At 44.3% G+C, this 22,371-nt stretch overlaps 3 protein-coding genes across 6 annotated transcripts in view; 2 read left to right on the top strand and 1 right to left on the bottom strand.

The window, feature by feature from the left end:
* The first annotated feature begins 903 nt into the window (after positions 1–903).
* SERPINF1 (serpin family F member 1) lies at positions 904–8,122 on the top strand. The gene is made up of 8 exons (XM_052804275.1): positions 904–1,093; positions 3,626–3,711; positions 4,125–4,326; positions 4,406–4,561; positions 5,349–5,552; positions 6,349–6,491; positions 7,122–7,332; positions 7,714–8,122. The coding sequence occupies exons 2-8, from the start codon at positions 3,634–3,636 to the stop codon at positions 7,971–7,973; spliced, it is 1,254 nt and encodes a 417-aa protein (XP_052660235.1). The 5' UTR covers positions 904–1,093; positions 3,626–3,633; the 3' UTR covers positions 7,974–8,122.
* A 514-nt stretch (positions 8,123–8,636) lies between these two features.
* Positions 8,637–14,930, bottom strand: SMYD4 (SET and MYND domain containing 4). Of its 4 annotated transcripts, XM_052804268.1 has the most exons (10): positions 14,552–14,711; positions 14,342–14,486; positions 14,121–14,210; positions 12,489–13,641; positions 12,000–12,182; positions 11,532–11,698; positions 10,700–10,832; positions 10,142–10,258; positions 9,671–9,794; positions 8,637–8,951 (listed from the first exon to the last, which is right to left on the bottom strand). In XM_052804268.1, exons 1-10 carry the CDS (start codon positions 14,680–14,682, stop codon positions 8,801–8,803), a joined length of 2,394 nt encoding a protein of 797 aa, XP_052660228.1. In that variant the 5' UTR covers positions 14,683–14,711; the 3' UTR covers positions 8,637–8,800. The 4 variants fall into 4 exon arrangements, with proteins under 4 accessions (XP_052660228.1, XP_052660227.1, XP_052660229.1 ...); XM_052804267.1 differs by lacking the exon at positions 14,342–14,486 and having other exon boundaries at positions 14,552–14,930; XM_052804269.1 differs by lacking the exons at positions 9,671–9,794; positions 14,342–14,486 and having other exon boundaries at positions 14,552–14,930.
* Positions 14,819–22,371, top strand: part of RPA1 (replication protein A1) — a 23,446-nt gene continuing 15,893 nt past the window's right edge. Inside the window, exons 1-6 of the mRNA XM_052804271.1 lie at positions 14,819–14,930; positions 15,212–15,259; positions 15,537–15,615; positions 16,163–16,271; positions 17,057–17,145; positions 21,776–21,862. Of these exons, the coding sequence (XP_052660231.1) occupies positions 14,898–14,930; positions 15,212–15,259; positions 15,537–15,615; positions 16,163–16,271; positions 17,057–17,145; positions 21,776–21,862 (445 nt within the window). The 5' untranslated portion in view covers positions 14,819–14,897. The remainder of the gene's footprint in view (positions 14,931–15,211; positions 15,260–15,536; positions 15,616–16,162; positions 16,272–17,056; positions 17,146–21,775; positions 21,863–22,371) is intronic.

Genomic DNA, 22,371 nt, shown 5'->3' with positions numbered 1-22,371 from the left:
TATTACTGGCTACAATTTACTTTCAGCATTTCCAAGTAGACAAACAGCTGCCCTGGATCAGGCCAGCTCCATGTCCAGTTAGCCCAGTATCCTGGCTCTCCCAATAGCCAGTAACAAATGACCGGGGAAAAAAAAAGCCAAGAATGACTAGAGATAAGGAAAAACAACTGTTCTCTGGTTGTATCGCCCAGCTGCTGAGTTTGACGTTACATCCGACCATTGTTAGCCTTCAATGGACCTGTCTTCCACTAATTTGATTTGGGTTGGTTTTTTCCCCCAAATCTGTTTATCTTTCATCTTCTGCAACATCTAGTTACAATGAGTTTTACAATTTAATACTTATGAAAAATACACTCTCTTGATTTAAATGTGCACTGACGGGTGCTCCCCTAAAGTCCTCTATTGCAAAAAATAATGAAACCTCTCTGCCCCTTTCCCTTTTCCAGATCATCTATAGTTCTGTAAGCTCCTACAACATTTGGTTAATTCATCGTTTTTTACCAGGAGTCCTTGGCTTTTTAGTCTCTTTCTTGTCAGCCAAGAACTTTAAGCCAGTTACGTTAATAACTTCTTGTTAACTAGTAACTGCCACTGGATAGAACCACTTCTGAACGTCTTCCCTTTAACTGCCTTAAACAGCAACAGAATCCTGCTTCCACTTTATAAGTCTCTCCATTAAATCTTGGACATAAATCCATTAAACACTGCTGCATTAACCATACCTCTGAGTCAGAAGAAGTTCCCTCATGTGACATACAGCAAGACTGCGGGGATAAAAGAGTTGCTCAAACAGGGGCAGGGAGCGTTTGCCTCTCCGACCTGTGCTTTACCTGCTGGACCGCCCTTATCACAGGGAGCACATTTGTTTTGGAAGGCAGGCTTAAAAAATTAGTGCAGTTCAGCGGGAGGGTGGCAGGAGCGGAAAATGGGAGCAGAGCACTTTAAGAGAGTCCTGGGAAGCTGTAACCTGAAGCCTGTCGAAGGCTGGGCTGGGGGAAGCAGCAAAAAGCAGATGTGGCTGCACCAAACCCACAGTGTCCCCAACTCGCACCCGCTGGGAGCCTGGGACGGCAGCGGCCGAGAGGAGCCCGAGGTAAGGGGCAGCTCACCCTCGCTCAGGGCCAGCAGCGAGGGGAGCAGAGGGCAGGGGATGAGGCTGGGGAGCTCTCAGAGGACCTGGGAAACAGGAAGAACGGTTCTTCTGCAGGTATTAAAGGGTGGGATTCCCACCAAATGGGAGATCTCGCCAAGGGTTGGGAGCCACCATCATCCTAGGGCACCACCTCTTTGGCTCCGGGGCTGAGCTGTGCTTGGGAGCTGGGCTGGTTTTCTGCCCTTCCAGCATCTGTGTTGCAGCTGGGAACATGCTTTTTCTTTGCAATGGTAACAATTTTGGTGATAGTCAAATCCTCTAGAGCTAGTGGTTGCAAGATGCTTCAGGAGTTAGTGCTGTGGGGTAGAGCGATCACAGTGAGCAGTCTGAACTCGTGGGTGATGTTTCATAGCACCCCTAAAATCAGAAGAGTTTATAAATGATGTGAGACTTGTACCGCTATAGATGGAAAGCAAAATATTTCCTTTGCACCTGTGGGCCTTCACAAATAGACAGCTCCCAGACACAGAGTTCCTTCTCAGCTCATTTCTCAAAGTCTTCCTGTACCTTCCTGACTGTAACATCACATGCTGCATGCTGGTGCTTCTTCTCTTCTCTTTAAACGCTGCCACAGATTTTAATATCATGCCTGAAACCATCCCACCTCTGCTTCAACCAAATTCTTTTCTCTGCATTTTTGGCTGTGTGCTGAGACACATGCAAATAGAATCCAGATGTTCAGGCCAATTTAAACGCAAAAGGCTTTGTCTTTCTAAAATGGAAATTGCTTTTTGGCAAAGTTTGAGAAATATGAAGCTGGTGACAGTACTGGCAAAAACAATACAAATCTGCAAAACCAATCTCCGCTCTCATGCTCCCAGGAGCTCAGTGTAGTTGGAAGCAGAGGTTGTGTTGAGATTATTATATTTTTTTCAGAGAAAAGGTTATGCTCCATGGAAAACCTTCATCTCTACACTAGGCTGGGCCAAACCTCTTCCGCTCAGCATGTAAGAGTACTGCTTGGTGCAGGCATCCTCACAAAGCCCTCGCTAAGACCCGTTTAACTTAGACTCACGCAGAGCTTCTGTCATCTCTCTTTCAGCATGGTGCCTATTCATTGTAAAACTCTGCAATGATATAAGCAATCCCAACATCATATCCACTATCATACCACTAAACACATTGGTTTGTTCCAGTATAGTAAATCCTCTTGATATGCTGCTTCTGCACCAGAATACCTCATCTACTTGGCAGCTAGGATAGCAGCAGGCCACAGGATGCAAGTGCACAGGGAAAAGAGGGTACCACTTCTGTGTTACACTGTCTAAACATAGATAAAAACTTAAAACTTCCACGGTGACACCTTTTTCTCCAAGGCAGAACTACCTCAAGAACAAAAGGGGTTTGGCAGGAAACGGTGAATTGCCTTTCACTGAAGTAAAACCTCTGCCTGAACAGACCGGGTCCTGAACTGGGGCTGTTGTAGCCACGTGGCTTTAAGTTGTATTTCTACCAGCAGGCATGTTTTCTTTATAGCTGAAGTTAATCTGAAACACATGTTCTTTCTCCTACTTCACTGGATGCCTGGATCAGAGGGGTTAGTTAAATACAACCCTCTTCCTCTAATTTCTGGGAATCTATATAAACATTGCTTCAGACTAGCCTCAGTGGCGTCTGTTCTCAAGGGCATGACACTTCTGCAGTAGCTCTGGTTTACCCACAGTGAAACCCTAGGTTACACACTGCCCTTTGGACTAGACAGATCTGTCTGGAAGGGCCACATATGCCAATACTGGAGCAACCAAAAGTGGATTCCACAGAAGGAACAGCTTTGGGGAGTTTGGTACTTTTCTCCCACTGCCATCAAAAATGTTGAATAAGCCAAGCTCTGTCTTTCACCACTTCTCTAGATCTGGCCCAGTGTTAGGTATTTACTCCCAGCCCTTTTCCTTACTGTCTTTTAAGAAAGCTCTTCTACTTTTACTTTATCAAATTGCAAATAAGCAGCAAAGGATGCATATAGGCTGTACAGCCTTTCAGGTACACGCAGACACAAGAAACATGACAAACTACTGCCTGAGGCAGGTAACTTGTATAGCAGAGCAGTAACCAGTCAGTTTCATCTTCTGCCCCATTCAACAATATGGATTTGCTACCTTTTATACATGGAGTATTGAATTTTTTAAAGTCTAAAACTCCAAAGATATGATTTAGTGCTTTTCTGGACCTTGGCACTCAGTAACTGCCAGCATCAGCATGGTTTGGGCCACACACATCTGCTTTCGTGCTCAGGCACACCCAGGCATGTGTGCTTGCCCCATTTTGAAGTCATTGGGGCCAGGCTGGCTGAATACTTCAAACTAGAAAAGAAGAAAACCCAGCTAAGATCAGGTGTGTGTTTCACAATTGGGAAGGACAAGCAGCAGCACATGTCATTGCAGTTCCTGTCACAACCAGGTACAGCGAATAGTAGTGGTAGACATGTATTTGCTCAGTTGCTCAAACTACCTGTGTCATGTTCTTACTCTGTAGGTTCAGGCATGCGGATTCCAGTGGTTCTCCTTTTCCTGGGTCTCTTAACTGTCCCAAGCAGATCCCAGAACTCAGCTACTGAGCAGGTGAGTAGGAGACAACATGCAGAGAATGAGGGAGAGCTACTTGGAGCATGTAATTTAATTTTAGAGAATCTTATGGAAGGATTAAGCACTACCCTCCTGAGTTACTAGGATTTTATTTAGCAACATAATGAGACTAACTCCTGCTTTACCTAGATAAAACCACAGTAGTTACATCAGGGGATGACTGTGAGGCAGAAATAGCGGATTCCAATCCGAGTGCTGCCTTCGGCTTTACCGGGACACTTTAAAGTAAAGTTATGGTTCCTACACTCTCGATCAGTAAGACTAACCCACTATTGCTGTAGATCATAGGAGAGTATCTGTAGATTGCTTGCCTTTTTGAAATGTTTATCGCAACCGTACCTGCCCTTGTAAATTGCAAGTCTAACCAAAGCGCTCCCTGTACCTGCTAGAATTCTGCCACTGCTGATGGAGCTAACGCTGGTGAGGTTGAAGAGGAAGATCCATTCTATAAGACCCCTGTAAACAAGCTGGCAGCTGCAGTCTCCAACTTTGGCTATGACCTGTACCGTCAGCAATCTAGCCGGACAGCCACTGCCAATGTGCTACTGTCTCCATTCAGCCTGGCTACAGCACTGTCTGGTCTCTCGCTTGGTGAGTTCTTGCACCTTTTCCTCACGTGCTGTTTGGCCTGACAGGCCTTCCCTCATACTGTTGTCTTTGTTGTTGGCAGGGGCTGGAGAACGAACAGAAGATGTGATTTCTCGCGCTCTCTTCTATGATCTGCTTAACAAAGCTGAGGTCCACAACACTTACAAAGACCTACTGACCAGCGTGTCTGGACCAGAGAAGAGCATGAAAAGTGCTTCCCGTATCATCTTGGAGAAAAGTAAAAGTCCTTCTTCCCCTCTATCAAATTTCACCTGAATAACTAGCAGCAGGTAGAACACACTGAATAACACCAGACTAACAGCTTTGGCTCTGACATACTGTTGAGCCAGGATGCAGACTGTGCATGGAATGCTGTTGCAGCTCCAGAAAAAGCCTGGAAAGTTTGTGTGCACATAAATAAAAGACCAGACTTATGCACACAAAGACACCGGTGACAGAGCAACTAACAGACCTAGAAGAAACTTGCTGAGAATTTTGCTTTCACTCTAGGTTTTCTGGCAGGTGTTGCCAGCTTCCAGGAACCACAAATCGCATTTTCTATTTGTGATAGCATTCAGCCATATTCCTTTGTTTAATACCTTGCAGAACTATTTTAAATGTCTGCTTTTGGCATGCAATAAACATCTGCTGAGAAAGCTAAGAGTTATCTTTTGGAACCTGCTGGTTCCAAGAATCCGATAGGTCGAGTAAGCTGTACTCATAAAGCAAGCTGGAGAAAGAAGAAAGACTGATGCAGGGATAGCTGTGTCCAAGCCTTCTCTTCTTATCTCCTTTCTTTACTTTTCAGAAGAGAGTTATCCCATACTCCAGCATGGGCAGCTATAGGATTTGGATCAGTTTCCTCCATGTGCCTTCAGTCATTCTTCTTCAAAGCAGGTTTCTGTATATGCACAGCCACAGATGTTTTATGAGAGAACTGCTGCTGGGCTTTGGATTGCAATCTGCTGCCTTGAGATTGTTTTGATAAGGGAGCTAGCTGCAATATTGATGTTTTTGTTCCCCAGGACTGAGGGTGAAGCCTGGTTTTCACAGCCAACTAGAGAAGTCCTACAAGATGCGCCTGAGGGCCCTAAGTGGCAATACCCAGTTAGACCTCCAAGAAATCAACAACTGGGTACGACAGCAGACAAAGGGAAGGATTATGCGGTTTATGAAGGACATGCCCACAGATGTCAGTATTCTCCTTGCTGGGGCTGCTTACTTCAAGGGTAAGAATGTTGTGTACTTGGTTACAGAGAGGGTCTATTGAGCATGCGTTAGAAGAGATGTGAGGGAATGCTCTCGCTTCCAATAGAGCAAACAGACTGCCAAAGAGACAAGAGTGTAAGAAGAAAGTGTTTGAGAATGTTTAGTAAAGAAGAAAAAATGCATGCTACCTAAACAGAAATAGTCCTCAAGGGAGGAATTATTACTCTTGGGAAGCTGAATCTTGACCTGTTTGCAGTAAGAGACCAGAGAAGAAAGTTTAAGCTCACAAAACTCCACAGTAAGAGACAGAATATTACCATTTAGGGAAGGGACAACTTAAAGAGTGTACTGAGCCTTTTCGCCACTGTAGAGGGAATGGAGAGAGATACTAGAGAGCTGTTCTAGAACATGCTGTAAGCCAGTGTCATGGAGAATTATTGCTTAGAGACAAGGAGCAAAATAAAGGGTGGGGAGAGGAGCACTTTATATGCATTGACACAATTGTTACCCTTTAAAATAGTTTTGTAATTACATAAGTAGACATCAACTTCCCAATAGCTACTCCACCCATACACTGGCTTGATTTGTTATTTCCCATTTAGCCAATTCTCAGATGAAAAGGAGGGGCCAAAGAGTGGCAGTAAATCAGTAGCTCCAATCAGTCTATTTCCATCTCTATCATCATTCAGTTATGCCTCAACTCTTAAAGCACAAATACTGTATATATAAAGTGCCAGATTACTCAGCCACAGACACAAGCCTGGTTTCATATGCTATTATTCCAGAAAATCCTCCATTTTATCTTTTAAAAAATAGGGACATGGAAAACCAAGTTTGACACCAAGAAGACTGCCCTGAAGGACTTCCATCTGGATGAGGACAGAACTGTGAAGGTGTCCATGATGTCAGACCCCAAAGCTCTACTGCGATATGGTTTTGACTCAGAACTCAACTGCAAGGTCAGAGAGCATATATTGCACAAGATCTCCTAAACTTACTGAGGAACAGGTTCAGCTACATTTACCTGTTAACCCATTCCAGAAGACAGCTTTGCTCCTCCCATCAGGCTAGTTTTGCAATCCCTATTTTTAAAGGCGGTATGTTCTTAAGATTCTTAAGAATATCCTACTTCTACATTGGCTATGTGACAAGCAGTCCAGAATTTAAATAATGCACAGGTCGTACTAGCCTGTATTGCTTGACCTTAAGTTGGGCAAGAAGGGCAGGGCACACTCCTCAAAACTGTTCCATTTCTACCTCTTTCAACCACTCTTTCACTGTAGCATGGGCTCAAAGGTGTTCCAGCTGAGAACCCGCGAAAGCAACACTGCAGTTCATTACAGGATTCAACAGGTAAGAGAGAGCACTTGCCATGTAATAGCAGAAAGAGTGCAGCATGAGTTGATGAAAGCCTGGGCACCCGAGGGGTCAGGATGCATCATGTCCAATAAAAGCAAACAGGGAAGACAACCAAATGTTAACTGGAAAGGCTGACCAGGCAGTCAAGATTGAGGCCCGTGCCTGGTACAGGACAGGTAAAACTGTTCATTATTGCTGTGACCCTTTCTTATTTATAACTGGCCTTCCAGATTGCCCAGCTGCCATTGACAGAGGGAATCAGTGCCACGTTCTTCCTGCCTACGAAGGTGATCCAGAATATGAGTCTGATTGAGGAAAGCCTTACTTCTGAATTTATCCACGATGTAGACAGGGAGCTGAAGACAGTCCATGCTGTGCTAAGCTTGCCCAAACTAAAGCTGAACTATGAAGAGGCACTTGGCAACACACTAAAGGAGACAAGTATGTACATCACACACCCTCTACAGACTGCCAGGGCTCAAAGCAGTGGGCAAGTTACTTCCTGCTCTCAGAATATGCAGCTGGTGGGTTATTAGTTAGGTCCTGCTGTCAGTCTGTAGAGATTTCACCAGCAACTAAATCACCTTGGTCCAGGACTCCTCAACCTTTTATCACGTCTTTCCACCAAGCTCATACAATGCTTCTGAGATTGAGAGGGAGAAACTCAGTACAAACAGATGTAAGCTTCTTCTCCCTGTTACCCCCAATAACCTCTACCAGAGCAGCAACATGCCCTCCTGGATCACAGCATTAGCAGTACTGCTCCCCCACCTGCAATCTATGCTTTCAGCTAATGGAATTTTCTTTCCTTCTTTCCTCCAGGGCTCCAATCACTTTTCACATCACCTGATTTTACCATGATTTCTGCCAAACCTATTAAGCTATCTCATGTGCAACACAAGGCAATTCTGGAGCTTAGTGAAGATGGGGAAAGATCCACACCAAATCCTGGGGTGAATGCTGCTCGTCTGACCTTCCCCATAGAATATCATGTGGACAGACCTTTCCTTCTTGTACTGCGAGATGATACTACTGGAACCCTCCTCTTCATTGGCAAGATCCTGGATCCCAGGAGTGTTTAGATTCCTTCACAATAATCTGCAATGGTAGGGCCCAAATGGAAAGGGTGGTATTGGGAGGGATACTGGCTCCCTGCTCTGCTGCACAAAGACACAACTTGCAAATCTTATGCCTTCATGCTGCAATAAAAGAGCTTTTGCTATTAATCTCAGCAAGCCCCAGTATTCTCCCTTGAAAGACTGTCTGCCTACGTCATGTGGATTCACACTCCCATTTTCCCCAGATGAGCCATGATGCAGTTCTGTGTCCTATATGCAAGCGTCATCTGGTGTATACTGCATTCTTCCCTATCCTGTCTTCCAACCTGACACCAGTTGTTTATACCGAATCCCTCATCACTGACAGGTCTGCACTAGTAGCCATCCAAGTTCTGCAGTGCCCCCTCTTATAGCTTGTAAGTTTGCAGTTCCCAGCCTACCGCCTCACCCATTCCAACCATTTATGTTTCACACTGGCAAGAAGAAAAGTGCTTCATAGCATTAGAAATAAAAGGCAGTGTGGTCTGGATGACTGCATGTTCATAACCATCAGGGTATCACACATGGGAGATTCACATCTCTAGAAACACACGCATATGCAAGCATCTCAAACATTTGCTTCAAACCCACATGCAGAAATTATACAACATCATCTATTCCCACCATACCACGCACAGACCCCTCATGTTAGAATTGGTCATTTTATTTACAACAGTCTCACTAAAGAGCATTTCAGATTTCATTCAAGTCGTTGTTACACATGATTTTCCAGCTTGTACTACATGACTACCTTACCACATGAAACTTAGCTTTGATGAAAGATCACATTGCAGCTTCCTTTGACAGGGAAATTAAGTCCTCTGAAGGATGCTTCTGGGAAGCTCTGACAGACAGGTCTTCATCTCTTGTAGTTCCTGGATCTGAGTACTCTGAGGACCACAGTGCACTGACAAAATCTCCTCTGCTCTTTGAATTGTGCTCAGAGCTTCAGAAACCGCAAATCTGAAATAGGAAGAGAATAAGAACGGAGTATACAGAATACTTAATTCAGCTCCTTGACTTACACAACCTTTAACCCCTCCCCAACAAAAACCTAAACCTGTTCATAGGTACAGATCCTACCCTCCACTGCCTCTCAGCACCAGGCAAATAGCACGCACTTCAGCTGCAAAGGGAGGATGGGGGCAAAAAAGGTAAGGAAATGGACAAAAACTTGAAACGCTATCTTTGAGTATAGGTACCCACTACTTCCTCACTGCAGCTCCTGCTAAAATTAATTCAGTTAAAGGGAGGCGTTGTGAGAAGATTTTCAGAAGCAGTCAGAGGATTTGCTTGCCTAAAAAGGGCCAAAATAGAGCAAGAGGGTTTTATTTCCTCCTTTGGAAAGATGTCAGCAACGTTGTACAACTGAGGTATAAACACCAAGGGTGGCTAGTTGTCAAAGTAAAACAATAGGACGGGGAATAAATGGAGCCAGCAAGAAGAAAAGAATAGACAGGCACAAAGCAGAGAAATGGGTTCAAAGAGAGTCATGAGGTATAAGTGAACCCCAAAGGGGTTAATGAACTTGCACTTGAGTAATGGCCGACTTTTGTACCTGTGCTAGACTGCCCAGGGTCCTGTGAGACACCCTGCAAGGTACCCAGGACCACCTGCCATGATTTTGTGTCAGACACACAAGAGTAGTGCAGGGAAGGGACAGAGAATGAAAGCAGATTTACCCATTGAAGAGAATTTGTGCTAGCTTGAAAAGTTCATGACCCATTTCTACACTTGATGGCCCATGATGCATTTCCACAATTTCAATACTCCTCTCCAGGTGTCTGGCTGCTTCCTGCCACTTCCCTAACGGAAAAAAAACCAAAACAAAACACGAGTCATGAATAAATACTTTCTAGAGCTACTGCCACCCAAAGAATCTGAGAGCATTATGCAAAAAGTGAAGAACTATGTCCACAGCATTCTTGGGAGGCTGCTGACCTCAGAACCAGGACAGGGAATCTAGAAGAACATGAGATCACATTATTGTTCACTGGCTGCTGGAAACGCAGTTTTGGCTAAAGTAGTCTTTCTGTTTGTCAAAACTAGAGAAATGCAGTAGGAGAAAAGTGAAAGGGCTAGTCAGAGAAAAAGCTAGTCATGTTAAATTCAAAGTTCAGAAAACTAAAGATAATGAGAAGACAATGCCATACCAAGAGTAGCATAGACCTGTGCCAGATGATCCTCCATCTCTCCCATCAGCAAGTGCCCTGGAGACAAGAAGTTTCCAGCATCCATCTGACACTTCAGGAGCATTTTGATAGCCTGATCTATAACAAAACAGGGTATAAAATTCATCCAACTGGCCAGTCTCCAGCTTTCCACGATCCATGAAATAAAATCAGTCCAATCTCATCCTTGCATCTTACACAGCTAGATTTGGATTTGGTTAGGATTCAACATTGACTTCGTCTGCAACCCTGCTTATTCTAACGCAGTGTTGGCCTGACTCACTCCAGGAAAGCAAGGCCTGGGAATGCATAACTCCAATGTTACCCTGAGTTCTTTCAGTTACTATGGAACAACGTGTGACTTAGATTAACACCCGCATCAGGGGTATAAAAAACCTAAAGCTCAAGTCCCCAGGGACACCGGGCTGCATGCCAGAAGACCCCAACTGCATAAGCAACAGTGCCATCTCATGGTTAGAACTACGTCTCCCGATGTGTACTCACAAGCTGCTGACCTTAAAGTAGAAAGATGAGCCTTACCAGCCTTCCTGTCTCTTAGCAGTTCTAACGCTTTCTTGATTTGTTGCTGAAGGTCCCGTAAACGGCGGGACAGGCTCTCTCTGCTGACTGAGATTGCACAAGCTTCATTTGAACAACAAAGCATCTCTTCCCCCTGTGGAAATCATCCCTGTGATCATTCCTGCTCACATTCAACTTGAAGCTTACTTTCCATGTCTGTTATCTCTGTATTGTGTTATAGAGATGCTAAATTGTTTCTCAGTTGCATTCACTAAACAAAGTGACTTGCTTGTAAATTGCTATTAGCTTATTCGATTTTATGAGAAACTTCCAGGAATAGCTATGACTGTGTGAGCTATAGATTAGGCCAAAGCAGGGTCATGTGGTACACAACTAATGTTCATACAAAATACACACTATGTTGACTTCTCCCCATCTAACCTACACTACACACTGGTTTCATTTACATCCTGTGAACTGCAGAGAGTGTGACTCTCTCTACATACAGCGCCTGTATGTACATTTTCTGTTCTAGACTCCAGGCCTCCATTTTCTTTTGTAAATATGCCCCTTCCCCTAGTCCATAGCCTTCATATTCTAAAGTTCATTCGTAAAGTTCAAAGGGATTTTAACTTGCTGTTAAAGGCATTATTTTCCCTATAATGCTGGAAAACTGACATACAAGAACATCACAAGAAAGCTGCTAAGAAGAGTGAGATACTGTCTTGACTCTACAGGGGCTTTTGCTTCTGCGCAGAGATCATGAACTGAGGTCTTTAACTCTTGACTTTCCCAGAGACCCAAACACTACACATCCCCATAATTTACACAATCATAACTATGGAAGAACTACCTGCACTGGAGCCCGGCAGCTAGGACAGCAGAATGAGTTTCTCATAGACACCACACTCTTGACATCAGACTCTAACTCATCAAGGCATGCCTGACAGCGACACTTGAAGAAATACTGACTGAGAAGCTGTTGTCTCTCAGCAACCCTCATTCTACATCGGTGAGGCCCTGCAAAGGGATGGCAAGGGTAGAAATCTCTAAACAGGCACAGTTCTTAACATCAGACTAAATCTATCTTTGTTATCATTGAGACTAGATATATCATCTTTTGGAGAGGACATAACTGGAGACTGAAAATGTAACAGTGGGCTCAGGAAATAAAATCTTGCATTGACAACTTTGATCAAGGCTAATACATAAACAAAGACTCTAGCAACATTATACTGGGAATTATGATATTAATAGCAATCAGTCAAGTAGACCTGCAAGGATGCCTGTGCCTTGAGACAAACAGAGAGTTAATACTTACCATAGCAATGGAAAATCTCTTGGCCGCTTGGGATTGGCTGTGATGCCCTGACAGTGGCAGCTGTCCCACTAAATGACACGCTGATATTGGGACAGCACGAATGGTTCAGAAGGCTGAGGACAGGAAAGAAGGCTGTCGCCAGGCGCATAGGCTTCTTATTTACAACAGCACTATCTCCGGATCCTAAAGACAGAGGAAAAACAAGTAGGTTGAGAATGAATGCTCAGTAACCCACGCAACTTATGCAACAAGCACTGTGACCAATTGCAGACAGCAGAAGAAAGGTTTCTGGTATATTGCTGCAATAAATAGCAGCTAAATACCCTCTACATGTGCACCAGAGAACAGGCCATCATGGGACAGGCCATTAAATTTTAAGGACGTCATTCCCATCTGCAGTGGGAGCTTTTTACAACTGATAGTTCATTCTCTTCACACAAGCTAGATGAGCAAGGACAACACAGAAGGGCTTAAAAGTATTTATCTTACCTGACTCCTGCATTACAGTGATCGCTTGTGCATTACATTGCAGCTGCAACATATGCCTCAGCATCGCTTCTGCCATAGTCTTCAGCTCTGGAGACAATTCACCCCATGTTTTTTCACATGTCTTTGGTTTGGACCACTTCTCAGATGATTCCTGATTCAAAACAGCAGCCTCTAGGCCAGCTTCTTGCAGTTGTTTGCATATAGCTACTACACTCAGCATGCAAAGGAACTTATGTTCAGGGCTATGCTTCTCAGCATGGGGCAAAAGGTTGAACACAGCTTGGTAAGAACTCTGGTACTGACCATTGTCATTACAACCAGGGATACTTCTGGTACCAGCTCTTGTATCTGGTGCCTCACCGAGATGTTTGCATCTTGCCTCGGGGTTATGAAGGTCCTTGTCATCATCATGGGACCGTTTCACCAGCCTGCTAACCTCTGCAAATCCCGCCAGCAGAACAGTCCTCAAGGCAACATGGCAGAAGACCCCTAATGTGAGAAGCAGCGCTCCCAGGGAGCACTCTGTCCTGTGGTACTGCTCCCATGCCATGTCTGCACAGCTCTGGCTGCAGTACTTTGCATAACTGCACCCACGGCAAGGCACTGAGGCTAAGAGCTGCCTCAGACAACGGTGGCAATAAAGATCTGCATTAGTGACTCGAGTATCCCACACCGTTTCACTGCTGTCCTGCAGAAGGTGGCTCTCCCCTGGGCAGAGCACGCTTACAAAGGCCTCCTCTTTCAACAGGCTCTGTCCTGGCAGGATGTCCTGGGAGGCCACCAAGTGACGTCCTCTCTCTGTATCAAAATTCAAGCTCAAAGATGAAGATGCGCCTGAAATACTGTCATTCTCTTCCCAGTTCTCCGACTTTCTTTGAATGTCACCACATGTTTCTTGTGCAGGCTCTGGACAGCTCTCTTTCTCATGTATTTTAATCTTCAGTTGACTTAACTTTTTTAGCACTGTCTGGTGTGTAGGACTAGTCATGATGCCATCCATAGCAATTTTATTCTCCACCACACTGAGGGCGTCTGCTGCATCTTGTAACCTCCCCAAACACAGCAGACATTCAGCCTTCCGCAGCAAGACCTTGGGCAGCAGCCTGTCTGGATAGCCATGACTTTCAGCCCTAGCAATATCTTCCAAACAAACCTAGAAACAAAGACAAGGCCTTTTAAAGGTACTTGGAAACCAGCTGAGACTCATGCTCTTTTATTCCATCTAAGATGCAGAATATTTTAATAAGGCTATGTTAATCAGCAAATTCCATCTGCACAGCCAACCTGTTGGCCAAATAAAGCCTCCTGACATAGAACAAGAGGGAAACCCTTCAGGAAGTTTAAGTAACGGTGGATGCTTTAAGCACAGCTTTGGAAGCGCACCTGATCCACAGTCTCTTGCTCTAACAATCCAATACCCGTTACTGCGGGGTTTGCAGAATCACGCACCCGAACCCTGTGCGCAAACATCGTGTGGTAACACCTCAGGTGGTGCTTGGGCTCTTCCTTACCCCAATGCCCCCTCTTGGGCCTCAGGCCACCCTCTGGGTGTGCAGACTTGCTCGGGGGCACCCAGAAGCTTGGGGGGGGGGACGACGACACCGGGCTGCCGCGGGTCCCGCCACCGCTTACCTCAAAGCACCTGAGGTGGAAGAGGGCGGCGGAGCGGTTGGCGAAGCAAACGGACACCTCGGGGCTGCCGGGGGGCTCGTGGGATGCCGCCTGTGGAGACCAGAGAGCTACTGCCTCGGGGGAGGACCCCTCAACGGGACCCTCTCAGCGGGGGCTGCGGGATCCCCCCTTCCCCAGGAGCCCTCCGACGGAGGTCCCGGGCCTGCCCCCGCCTCACCTACCTGCGAGTAGAGCCTCACGGCGGTACCGTAATGGCGGCGGCCGAACAGCCGGTTTCCCTCCTCCCGGTAGAAGCGCGCGGCCGCCGGCTCCTTGCCCGCGGGCGTCCGGCGGCACAACCGCCTCAGAACCGCCGCCGCCTCGGGCCTGCGGGACACGGGGGTCAGCTCCGCGCACCGCCCTGCTCCGCTCCACCCCGCCCCGCCACTCACCGGAGGAGGCCGCAGCCCAGGCGCAACGTGTCGTGCAGCGACGCCGCCGCCAACCGCTCCCGCAGCACCGGCTCCAGCGCGGCCCAGCGCCGGGCAGCGTACCGCCGCCACTCCTCCACCGGCAGCGCCATCACCGGTACCGCGATGGCGGCACCTAGTAGGATCGCCACAACGCGCCCGAGAACGCTTCCGCCGTACGGCGCCGAACAGCCAATAGGAGCGTTGTACCGCCGTCGGCCGGGTGACGCGCGGCGTTGACGTAAGTGCGTGCCGGAAGGAGTGGGCACGGCTCTGGGCGGCGGGAGGATTTGGCGGCAGCGGCGGAGGGCGGCGGAGACGCGGCACCATGAGCGTGCGGCTGAGCGAGGGTGCCATCGCGGTAAGGGGTCCGCGCCGGTGGCCCCGCGGGACTGGGGGGACCTGGGCTGGGAGAGAAGGGAGCTGGGCACCGAGTCCGGCCGGGTCCTGAGGGGAGAAACCAGGCCCGGAGCTGGGCCCGGTCCTGGGAGGCAGGGAGGGCCCTGGCCGGGTCCAGCGGTGACGGCTATTCCCCTCCCGTGTCTCTGGCCGTTCCACGGCAATTCCTCCTCAGTCGTGGGTCTGGAAGCGTTCCTGAGTGAGGTGGTGGCAGCTTTCTGAGGCTCTCTTTCTTTTCTCCAGGCCATAATGCAGGGGGAGTACGTCTCCAAGCCCGTGCTGCAAGTTATCGTGAGTACTCTCCGTTACTTCTTGTGCCGGTCCGTTCCTGACTGCGTGCGCTTCTGCGCAGGCTTCTGAGGGCAAACAGACTTTCTCTGCAGAGGAGCCGAGCAAGGCTGATGTACTTTCAATTTCATTTTGCATGACTTGGGCTATGCTGTTGATAGCAGTGCTAAAAAAAAAAAAAAAAAAGCTGAATAGGTAGGTCATTTGCTAATGATGTCACCTTATGTTTTTGAAGAGTTTCTGAACAAATGAGAACTAGTGATGTGTTGTTTCCCCATAGAATACACGGGCTATTGCTACAGGAAATGGGCCACCGCGTTACCGAGTGTTGATGAGTGATGGGGTTAACACACTCTCCTGTAAGTATGGCAAGTCGCAGTGAGATTTTTTTTGTAAGCGTGGAGACACTAATGGTGCTAAAGTTTCTGGTCTAGTGTCTAGGTGCTAAGTGATGAAATAAGTAGAATGTGGCATGCTTGGGGACCACAACCTCTGAAGTGTGCACCTGCATTTTAACATTTAGACAAAATCCTTCTCTTCTGGAACTTTCTTTGTGAGCTTCAAGCAATTAACTTGCTACAGGGTATAATGAAAATATAGAAACCTATACATGTTTTTGTAGCAGTGATTTTAAAGGAATTTAGCTTAGTCTTTCTCTGACTTCTTTGATACATGATTATTCTAGCTATCACTGCACTCTTAAGTTTGGGAAATAAATACAGTGTAGTTTATGCACAGTTTTGGTGACTTGTTAGCAGTTATGCTGTTTTCTATGTGCTAGTAACCGAGCAAGTTGTAGATCTAATGCAACGCTAGGCTGGCTAGAAAAGTTGTGGCCAGCTATGGCAGCCCCTTTTAAGGCTGGCATGTGTTCATTGTTTCAGTGTTTTTCTTCTGTTTCTGCAGCATTCATGTTGGCAACACAGCTGAACTCTCTGGTGGAAGAGGAACGCTTATCAGCCCAATGTATTTGCCAGGTTAACAGATTCATTGTCAACAGCCTGAAAGATGGAAGGTATATATCTTTCTTTAAGTACAGTTTTACAGAAAGGTAGCCACACTAGCAGGTACTCTGTCCTTTGTGACTAAGCAGAGGCCAAATGCTTTTGATTGGGATTATCTGACAGTACTCAGTCTTCAGGGTGCAGGAGGGAAAGTACACAGCACAAGCAATAGCAGAAATAAAAAAATTAACGGACTGTGACTGCAGTGGGTGCAGATATGCCTAGCACAGTGATTTAGTAATTGAAGGTTTCCAGTTGGAATACTCAAATTGTACTAAGTTTCATTAAAATTCACTTAAAATTATCTGCTGTGGAAAAAAACCAGTGAAGATTTCTTGTTACTTAGGTGTTGTGGAATCTGGTCTTTTAGGAAAATTTGAGAGGAGGGATCCAAGTGAAGTGATTATATAAAAACTATGTATGTGTCTGGGAGAATATGAACTAAGTAAGGTTCATGTTCTTTTTATTCAGCGTTTTTGTGGAGGGAATATATTCTCTTTTGTAAAATCTGGCATGGTTTTGATACTTTTAAAACACTATGTTGTTTCAAGCCATTTTTGTGTGCCCATTCAGCCTGCCATCAGCTATCTGTGATGAAATGTGATACTGTTTCAAGCCTACTTGTACCTGATGAGAGGGTTAAGTTGACAGTGGAGAGCTTTTGTCTTCCAGATCCCTCATCCAAAGAATCGGCCCCTAATGGTTGGTTCTCTTATCTGCTGCAAAGGATATTCAGAGTCTGATAGACTTGCAGAGGGAGTGAAAGTCTTTACTGCTGTCTGTTCTGTGTTTGTAGGAGAGTGGTTATACTGATGGATTTAAATGTTCTGAAAACTGCTGATAAGGTTGGTGGGAATATTGGCAATCCAGTGCCGTACAATGAAGGTGAGTATCCTCTGTAAACAAATACCCTTCTGAACAGACTGTTATGACAGCCTTTCAGCTGTCTGTTTCTTTCACTTAAAAAGAGCTGGTCAGACATGTTCAGCTTTCTTATGCCTGGAACAGTGATGTCCAGATCTTGAAAATCCTTTCTCTTTGTGTAACACAAAATGGGTTTTGTTCATATTTTAATAAACTACGCCATGGCTGAAGCTTCAGTCTTTACATGGTATTGGGAAGTTATCTATACGTTATGATAACATTGCCAGGTTTTTATTATATGTTAGTGGTCTCTACCTAGAGTTCCAGTAAGTATGTGGAAGCTATTCTATGTCTCCTCATAATGAGTAATCAAATAGATTATAATTTCTTCTGTCTGGAAAGAAAACAGCAGGAGGAAGATGTAATAATGATCTATGAAAGTATAAGATGGCATGGAGGGGATGAATAAAGAATGATGAATCTCTTTTTTTTTTTTTTTCAACATTCATTTGATGCTCTTTAGTTCTCATGCTGTCAGATAGTGGTTTTAAAACAAAGGCTGTACTGCACCCCCAAACAGTGCATAGTTAAATTATGGAACTTGTTGAGGTAGGTGCCAAGAATTGGCACAGGTTCAAAAAGCAATTAGACGTGAAAGAAAAATCCATTAAAGGCTGTTAAACATAACAATACATCCTCTGCATGAATGTTAGGTTCAGGAAGCACTAAAACTTAGATTGCTCCAAGTACATAGATGAGAGACTGGTATGAAAACATGGCCAGCATACAGACTTTCCTAAGCACCCGTTCCTATCGTGCCATCTGAAAAACGATGATGTGCTGGGTAGACCTTAATCTGACCTGCCACGGATCTTTTGTTTTTATTATGTTGCATAAGTAACTGCGTTCTTCGTTTTCATGTGCTGAGCTTACAGTTCTGAGGCAAACATTTTTTGAATTAATGTATTTTTTCCCCCTGAGATACGTTCAAAATTATGTTCTGTTCTTCCATTTCTGATCTTTAAAAAGAGAGAGGATAATAAGCACTTAAAGAAAATATTTGAACAGCTCTGTCATTGACGTATATACAGATAATGGCTGAAATTTAATAGCAAATAGCTGCTCTTGAAGAACTTTTTTTTTTCCTGGTGGAAATGAATTAATATATTTTTATTACTAAGGGACCACATGTTAGTGGCAACAATTTTCTGTAGGATATTTTGGCCAAACAGTGGTGGTAGGTACACTGCCATTCTGGTTAAAAATCTACTTTACTAATCGAAGTAGAAATTAGACTTTGTTGCAAAGGCAAAGATATCTTTCTTCATTAACTTCTTTTTCCTAGGGAATTAGAGGGGCGTTTGTTAAATGAGCCTAAAGAATCCTTTGTTCCTTTGATAGTTACTTAGCTAATTGCTGTTTAAAAAATGTGTTGACATCTCAGATTTTATGGTTCAATCCCACAGTTGCTGTAGAGACCAAGATTTTCAGAATAGCTATTGAGCAGACTGGTTTGTGGCTTTCTCCCATTTCACTTGCTTGTGTGATACAAGAGCTTGTGAACTACAGTGTTTTTCAGTTATCATGTTGTTGCTTAGAAACGACTGGGAATGTGATATTTTACAGAACTGAGCTGAAAATATACCTTTAAGACTATAAATTTTGGTTAAATTACCACAACTTTGATCAAAGTTGTGTTCTTCAGTTGGGCTTACAAAAGTACTCAGCAATGAAGTTTTCAAATGTAAATGCTTTTGGAGATGTTACAGGTCTATGATCATAGTAAGTGTGGTCTTGTACTAGATAGTTAAGAGATGCCGAATTTGATATGCTGTGTATTTCATTTTAACACTGACATTATTCTGCAGGCTTCATACCCTTTTGATACTAAATAAGGTTTCAGTTACAGAAGGTGGTGATAGTTTAGATTAAGTATGCTTAATGTGGCCTTTCTGCTTTCCAGGGCTGCCTGATTTGTCATGAAGGCCTTGATATGAAGGCAAAGGTGTATTTCAAGTTGCAGATTCTTTAAGTTCCTGTATATATTGAGAGATGGTATTTTTGAGGAACATTCAGCTAATGCAGAATGAGTATCTAAGAGCGCTTTGTGGTTTTCATGGAAAAAAAGTTCAGCTATTTTTAAAAGAGTGTTTAGTCCTACTTTTGGTCTTTCTTGAAATACAGATCTCAAATTACTAGACCTAGGATTAAGGAATATCGTTTCCTAGACTGTAATACTACAGTAGGACCCGGGGAGTGAGAAGCTGGCTTTTGGCCACTTTACGCTTGAGCAGTAGGTGGTTAATCTGCCTAACAAGGAAGCTGGAGACACAATCTTCTTAATACATATCATAAAAACTTTTCAGGCAGCATTTCATAATAGTATTGAAAATTAAGATTGAGCAGTTTAGTTCTTGTTGAAAACTAGATGATAATGTTATTACTGTCATTAATCTCGTTGAAATTACTCTGATGCTGGACTTTCTTCTTACTATGACAATTACTTGCTACTTATGTTTAACTTCTGTCATTAATCTTTCAATGTTGAAATGTTTGTATACTTACACATTCACTTGAACTCTTTATTCTCGTCCTTCCCACCACATGTGATTTGGTGTGCATTCTTTCAAAGTGCGTTTTCTTCCCACCCCCCTGCTGCTGCTCAGTTCTGGGACAGGTCTTCTGTCACCATGGCACTGTAGCAGTACCTCTTGGCAACAAACTATTGGAAGCAGAGAACTACTGTTATATGGCTATGACATTGGAGTAGGCTGTGTGGCTAGCTTTGGCCAAAGGTCTTGGGTTTGACTAACCCAGTATATATAGCAGAAATGTGATCAGGTATTTCAAGTGTTTTTTTCAGCTTCTGAAAGCTAAGAGCGAAAACTAGGCAGAGGACCCAGTTTTCTGAGCACCTTAAGTGATCACCAGCCACCAAAAATCATATTTTAGGAGTCCCTAGACTCTACAAGTGAAAAAATTGGAGAGCTATTTCTGCTACTTCTGTATTTGAACACATGCACTGATGTGTTAATATATTCTTAATCTGTTGAGAAACACCAGGCTATGGGTAGGCAGCCATTAAAACGTGAATTTGTGTTTCATAATGCACAAATGTTCTAATGTATATGGTGGTCTCTTGTTTGGTTTTTTTGGTGGTTTTTTTTTTAATTAAAAACTCCTAGGGGAAAAAAAACATTTGGAACAGAAGTAGCAAGGATATCTCTTGCTGTTTCCTGTACACGTTCCTGTTCTTCTTGAATATTCTTTCCCTGACCAGACATATTTTTCTCTTAATATGTTTTGTTGATTTTTTTCCATTTTCCTCTTACACCAAATGAATTTGGGGTGTCGAGCACTGACCCTGATCGGGTCCTCAGAGTACCTGAGGCAGCTGAGCGAGGGTGAAATCTGGCTTCTCCATCTAGTGGATTCTGCAGTAAATACACATTGCTGTTTGACGTCACTCTGTTGCCAGGGAGACTGCTGTCACCAGTTCACCGATGTGACTCTACTGCGGCAAGTTAGAGGAGCAGATTGGTTTTTGTGCAAGGACCTTGTTTTGGATTAAAAATAACTGGAGGGTTACCTCTGTAGACTATACAACATCAGGTGACACTACATCAGGGTCTCCTTGTATTGCTTCTGCTCCTTTACCTTGCTTCTCTGCCATCCTTTCTTGCCCTTCTGTTCTGGGATTCTCTGCTTTTGTTCCTCGTGATGCTTATGGGCTTGGTCTGACCTTCTTTTCTACTTTCTCTGACCACCTTCCTCCTCACATCCCAAATCAGGGGCGCTTTGCCTACTCAGGCCTAGGACTTCTTGCAAACCAATGGCTTAAGAATTAGTTGCATCCAAAAAGATGAAAATGTTGGATATTTTCTCATCTGGAGGCAAAATATGATAGGACAATTATTACGTAAAAGAATACAAATTTTTGAATGGTAGATTAGTCTTCTAATGTACTATTTCTCTAGACATGTCGCTCTGTTCTTTCTCTTATAATTTATCATCAATATAAGGCAAGTAGAAGTCCTGGAATCTAACAAAAGAATGCACGGTATGTACTTAACTATGGCATCACTTTGCTTCCTATGCAATATACTGCTGTGTCCCAAGAGGGACAGGTGAATGCTGAAATGATGACTCCATCACCCCCACATTAAATATCTTCATATTTTGGAAATAAAATGTAGCAGGTATTTTCTTTGTTTTGTGTTAAGTTCAGGTTTGACTTTACCCAGTGGGTTTTTGGCCCTTTCTGAGTTTTAAGAGGGAATTCTACAGTTTTTATCTTAGCTGTTAGGTAGTAGCAGAAACTACCTGTCAGAGCAATAGAAGCCTATAAAAACTGAGAATTTGTCAAGATTACTTAAGTGCTGTCCTTCTAAATAACTGTCAACCCTGAATTCTTTCGAAGTAGAAAGCAGTTGCTTGAGGAAAGAGATCTGACTGGAATTCCTCCATGGTAATATTGTTCAACAGATAGCTTGCTACTGCTGTGTCTTCTAAGACCTGAATTTTAGTGTGTGTTCTCTGTGTTTTAAATTATTTTTTTCATGCAAGTCTTATTTCCTAAAAAGGCTTAAGGGTAGTTCTAATTACTGTGTTCCCTACTGCAGTATATGGTCTCTTTCCATTTGATTACCAGGGCAAGGGCAGCAACGTTCTTCAGCTCCAGCAGCAAACCCAGCACCCAGCAAACCACAGCAACAAAATGGCAATTTGTCAGTAGCAGGTAAGAGTAATCCTGGGCAAGAATTCTGGTTTCCCTTTGTGTAGTGCAAAACTACAGCTTAAGTTTAAAAAAGATCCTTTCTATAATAGTCTTGCACAAGAAACACTCCATTAAAGACTAACCCATAGCTTGACAGGGTGAATTCTCTCAAGACGCTACTGTACACTTGGATTTAATAATAAATTTTTTAAAAGGCGGGAAGGGGGGGGGGGCAATCTGTCCTCCTTCCCTCTTCTTCCCAAAGGAAAAAAAAAAAAACCCAAAACAAAACTGGACACAACTTTGATGAAGCAGTGTAAACTGAACATCTTGTCTGATGCAATTTTGCATTCTTGAAACAGTGCTCTGTGGGCACCCAAGGAGGCTACAGTTTGGAGCCAGCCAGCAGGTGTGTTATCGATGCTGAGGTATTGAGGCCAAACAGTTTAGGTGGTACCGGACTGAAATTATTTGATAGTTGTCCTGGTTTTGGCTGGGATAGAGTTAATTTTCTTTCTAGTAGCTGGTAC

Source organism: Harpia harpyja, chromosome 12, assembly GCF_026419915.1.
Source record: "Harpia harpyja isolate bHarHar1 chromosome 12, bHarHar1 primary haplotype, whole genome shotgun sequence".
Taxonomy (NCBI): domain Eukaryota; kingdom Metazoa; phylum Chordata; class Aves; order Accipitriformes; family Accipitridae; genus Harpia; species Harpia harpyja.
Note: the sequence above shows the minus strand (reverse complement) of the source record. Positions and strands in the feature narration are given on the sequence as shown.

Excerpts from the sequence above, each read along its gene's own strand:
- SERPINF1 (XM_052804275.1), top strand. The coding sequence starts at position 3,634 with ATGCGGATTCCAGTGGTTCTCCTTTTCCTGGGTCTCTTAACTGTCCCA. Across the intron at positions 5,553-6,348 it reads TGGGGCTGCTTACTTCAAGG|GGACATGGAAAACCAAGTTT; the intron begins GTAAGAATGTTG and ends TTTAAAAAATAG. Across the intron at positions 6,492-7,121 it reads ACTCAGAACTCAACTGCAAG|ATTGCCCAGCTGCCATTGAC; the intron begins GTCAGAGAGCAT and ends CTGGCCTTCCAG.
- SMYD4 (XM_052804267.1), bottom strand. The coding sequence starts at position 14,926 with ATGGCACCCTCGCTCAGCCGCACGCTCATGGTGCCGCGTCTCCGCCGC. Across the intron at positions 13,642-14,120 it reads TCCACCTCAGGTGCTTTGAG|GTTTGTTTGGAAGATATTGC; the intron begins GTAAGCGGTGGC and ends CTTTGTTTCTAG. Across the intron at positions 9,795-10,141 it reads ACAGGTCTATGCTACTCTTG|GGAAGTGGCAGGAAGCAGCC; the intron begins GTATGGCATTGT and ends TTTTTCCGTTAG.